Source organism: Bison bison, unplaced genomic scaffold (genome assembly GCF_000754665.1).
Source record: "Bison bison bison isolate TAMUID 2011002044 unplaced genomic scaffold, Bison_UMD1.0 scf7180017864267, whole genome shotgun sequence".
Classification (NCBI taxonomy): domain Eukaryota; kingdom Metazoa; phylum Chordata; class Mammalia; order Artiodactyla; family Bovidae; genus Bison; species Bison bison.
This window is the reverse complement of record NW_011494839.1, coordinates 2090482-2094182: the sequence shown is the minus strand read 5'-3', so window position 1 is coordinate 2094182 and position 3701 is coordinate 2090482. Positions and strand designations below refer to the sequence as shown.

Sequence of the window (3701 nt, the reverse complement as noted above, 5' to 3'; positions counted from 1 at the left end):
CCGCCCCCCCCCCGGCCCAAGTGCCCTGCGCTGGCCCCAGTTCACTGCACAAGGGGAGGAAACTTCCGGATCGGAACGGAGCCACATATTCACCTCTGCTAGTAGCTGGTCCATGTGCCGTCACCCTCCAATACTAACTAATCACCCTGGCTGAGGACATGGGACAGAAACCTCCCTCGAAGGCAAAAGGAAAATGTTCCCTTCTTCGAATCGATACAGCTGTTGGTCTCAAAGTGACTTTGGGAGGTCATCAAGTTTATATCCCTATGTTTAAGCAAAATGGCACCAAAATCACTTTCCCAACCCATTTTAAAGACCTCCAAGGAATCAAGCAGACAATTCCTCAGTCTTCCTTGGGAGTTGTTCTAATTTCTGGTATAAATGTAAGAGTTTGACATTTGAGGCACTTGTAAACACACTGGTTCTCACTGTTCCTGTTACTGTATTTATTTCATCTTGATGAGGTATGATTTTTAGTGACAAAGCGCTTTATGTGTTTACTTAGTAGTTCTAATATCCACTTGAGGGTATCATCAAGATCAGTTTTGATGATCATTTGGCATGATTGCATGAATTCTCTATTCTTTTACATGTGATTTTTCTATAGAAAAACATGATTTAAAATTTTGAATGCTAATCTTTTCTGAAATGGCACAGTCTAATGGAATTAATAATACCTTGCTTGGGTATAATTATTTTAGCTTTAAAAAGCATTCTCCCATCCATCACTTCTTACATTCACAAAATTCCTGTTAAAGAAAGCACAAGTATTCCCAGTCTACAGATGGGAAAGCTGAGGCCTTAAAAGGGTATGGAACTAGATACCAGATACTAAATACAGGTCCTCATCCTCTGTACTAGACTGCTTTCTTTGCTTATTCTAGCAGCTGATTTAAGAATATGTCTCTGGGGGCAGTCTTTGAAGGAAGCAATTTGACAAAGTTAGAACAAGTACATGATATAAATGAAATGCATCATTATGTATAACACTGAACAAGAAATTCTTGTTTTTGTAGGTTGAAAATAATTATCAATTTCATAGGGTTCAACCTAATATATAATATTATGCTTTCCTTCTTTTAATGGAAATGTCATCATCAATTCTATTATCAATGTCAATAGCCTTAAAATAATAACATGATTTGACAGCTACCATTTATTATATGCCTCCTGTGTGCCAGGTGTGATTCTGAGCACTTCACATACATTATCCCAATCTTCCTATCAACTCTGAGTAGGTGGCCTTTCCCATTTAGTAGACACAGCTTTAAAGCAGTTAAATGACAAGTCTGAAGGCACCCAACCCATAGCTGGCATCATGGGTTCAATGCCTATGTTGTATCTACTCCTTTCTACAGAACATTCAGAACATAGAGAAGATCCAAGGCTAGTAAATAAACTTCATCTCAAATGCTGCTGCTGCTGCTGCTGCTAAGTCGGTTCAGTTGTGTCCGACTCTGTGCGACCCTATAGACGGCAGCCCACCAGGCTCCCCTGTCCCTGGGATTCTCAAGGCAGGAACACAGGACATAAATGATTGGCACAGGCTGCGTGGAGTGCTGTGTGGGGCTGGAATCTGAGATAAAGGAATGTAGTGATCAATTGGTAATGTCTGCCTGTGGAGCTGATTAATGGGATGTGCCTTGTATATTTGTCATTTGTGGCCTCAAGTCTGCTTTCCAGAAGGTTTGTTTTCTAATTCAGAAGCTTAAACTAACCCAACTCATTTAACAAAACCAGCGACTTCATGGTGAAATTTAATCTGAGACCAGGTTGGAAATTGCCATTTCTTAGTACAAAGGGAACTTTTGCCAACATCACTGGTCTCAGACACAACAGTTATTCACATGCTGCTGCTTCATGGGCGTGTGTTGCTTTTTGCTCTGGGAATTACCTGCTTCCATATCTCCAGGTGAAATGTAAGACGACATGGGGGTAAGAGGCCTGGGCTTTCACCTTGCTGACCTCTGCCCTGCAACTGTTGTTTTAGACTGAACACCCAGTCCTCCCAACAGAACATAACTTGGAGATGTGGACATCAAGGGCTCTTTCAATAAGGGCCACAGTGGACTGTGTAATATTCTTACAGTGAACAGATGAAGGAGCCTGGAACAAAGATAGGGAGGGAACAGGTGATTTACACTGGACCTGTCAGACTATCCTACAACTATTTATTTTAACTTATTTACTTTACAACTGATGTCCTCTATTTGTATGTGGCAGCTGGAGATATATGTAGGATGGAGCTTATTTATTTTTCATTTAAAAATTTCATGATGAAGTGTTTGCCTCATGTAGAACATTTTCATTGGCCAATTCAAATAAAAATAAAGTATGCTTTGTTTGTGACATTAATAAATGCCCACAAGAGTATGCCTGGGGCTTCTTCACTGGATGGGAGTGGGCTTTCACAAAAGGAAAGAATTATGTATCTGGACCTCATTGCTCCTTTACCTAAATGAAAAGGATTGCAAGAAAGGACCCAGCATGCTCTTTCCATCCAGAGACAATGTCTGGTTTTGATATTACAGCCCTGCCCAGCAGTCAGCACCAGGCTCGTTTCTGCCCAGCCCTGGCCTGGCCCATCCTGGGCTCTCAGGGTTCACTCGCCTCGCTGAAATGCTGCCCCCCAGTCCCCACCACAAACCCCAGGGGGCCCAGCGGCCATCACTCTGTGCCCACCTCCTGGGCAGCTTTCCTGGCGACCGCCCCTGTGACTCACGTCACTGCCACTTGCCGGAGAACGCCCAGCCTGGCTGCAGATGGCTGTCCGGGAATGCTGGAGCCTGGAGACCTCTGAAGCCAGAGGCAACAGGGATTCCAAGACATTTAGGGTAATAAAATCGCCTGTGTTAGAACCAAGTCCAGTCACATACTTCGGTTCTTACTTGTGTGCTCTCTGTGGCAGCCCCTCCCCCATCCGGCCCCTAGAGCAGGCAGATGGGCAGTGGGTAGGAAACGCAGCCACAGCCAGAGTCGGATTGGAAAAGGAATCATGAGACATGCTGTCTCTAAGTTGGCAGAGACCTCGGACACGCAAGGAAAAGCACAGACGAAAAGATGACTCTCCTAGGGATTAGAATCGTATTTTAGTTTTCTCTTTCTTTTAAGAATGTCAGCCTCTTAAAAGAGAGGTTTGTGGTGAAGGCATGGCCACGGTGCAGGGGGAGAGAGAGTTCATACTGCAGACCAGGCCACATGCCTGGAAAAATACAGTGGAGGGGGAGGTCGATTTGGATGTGGAACAAGACACACATCTGTGTCTAGAGCCCTCGGCCAAGATCACAGGTGTACAGCCTAGTACCAAGGCCACAGATGCAGGGCCTTGCACCACGGTCATCTCCAGAACTGACTAAGCCCCATAGCAATCATTGCCATGATCCCCCCTGACCTTAACCAGCCAGCTCCCTGACCCCATATTAGGTAAAAATACCCATCACCTAATGCCACCCTTGCAGCAGGAATTTTCTTTGTCGAGGCTATAAAAATTGGTTACTAGCCCTTGCTTCCCAGGTGGCACTAGAGGTAAAGAACCTGCCTGCCAATGCAGGAGACATAAGATACATGGGTTTGATCCCTAGTTTGGGAAGATCCCCTGGATGACGGCATGGCAACCCACTCCAGTATTCTTGCCTGGAGAATCCCATGGACAGAGGAGCCTGGCGGGCTACAGTCCATGGGGTTGCAAAGAGTTGGACACA

At 45.0% G+C, this 3701-nt stretch overlaps 1 protein-coding gene across 1 annotated transcript in view; it reads left to right on the top strand.

The window, feature by feature from the left end:
• Positions 1-2800, top strand: part of LOC104994826 (chromosome unknown open reading frame, human C8orf46) — a 27126-nt gene extending 24326 nt beyond the window's left edge. The window contains exon 7 of the mRNA XM_010848491.1: positions 2694-2800. Within this exon, the coding sequence (XP_010846793.1) occupies positions 2694-2800 (107 nt within the window). The remainder of the gene's footprint in view (positions 1-2693) is intronic.
• The last annotated feature ends 901 nt before the right edge of the window (positions 2801-3701 follow it).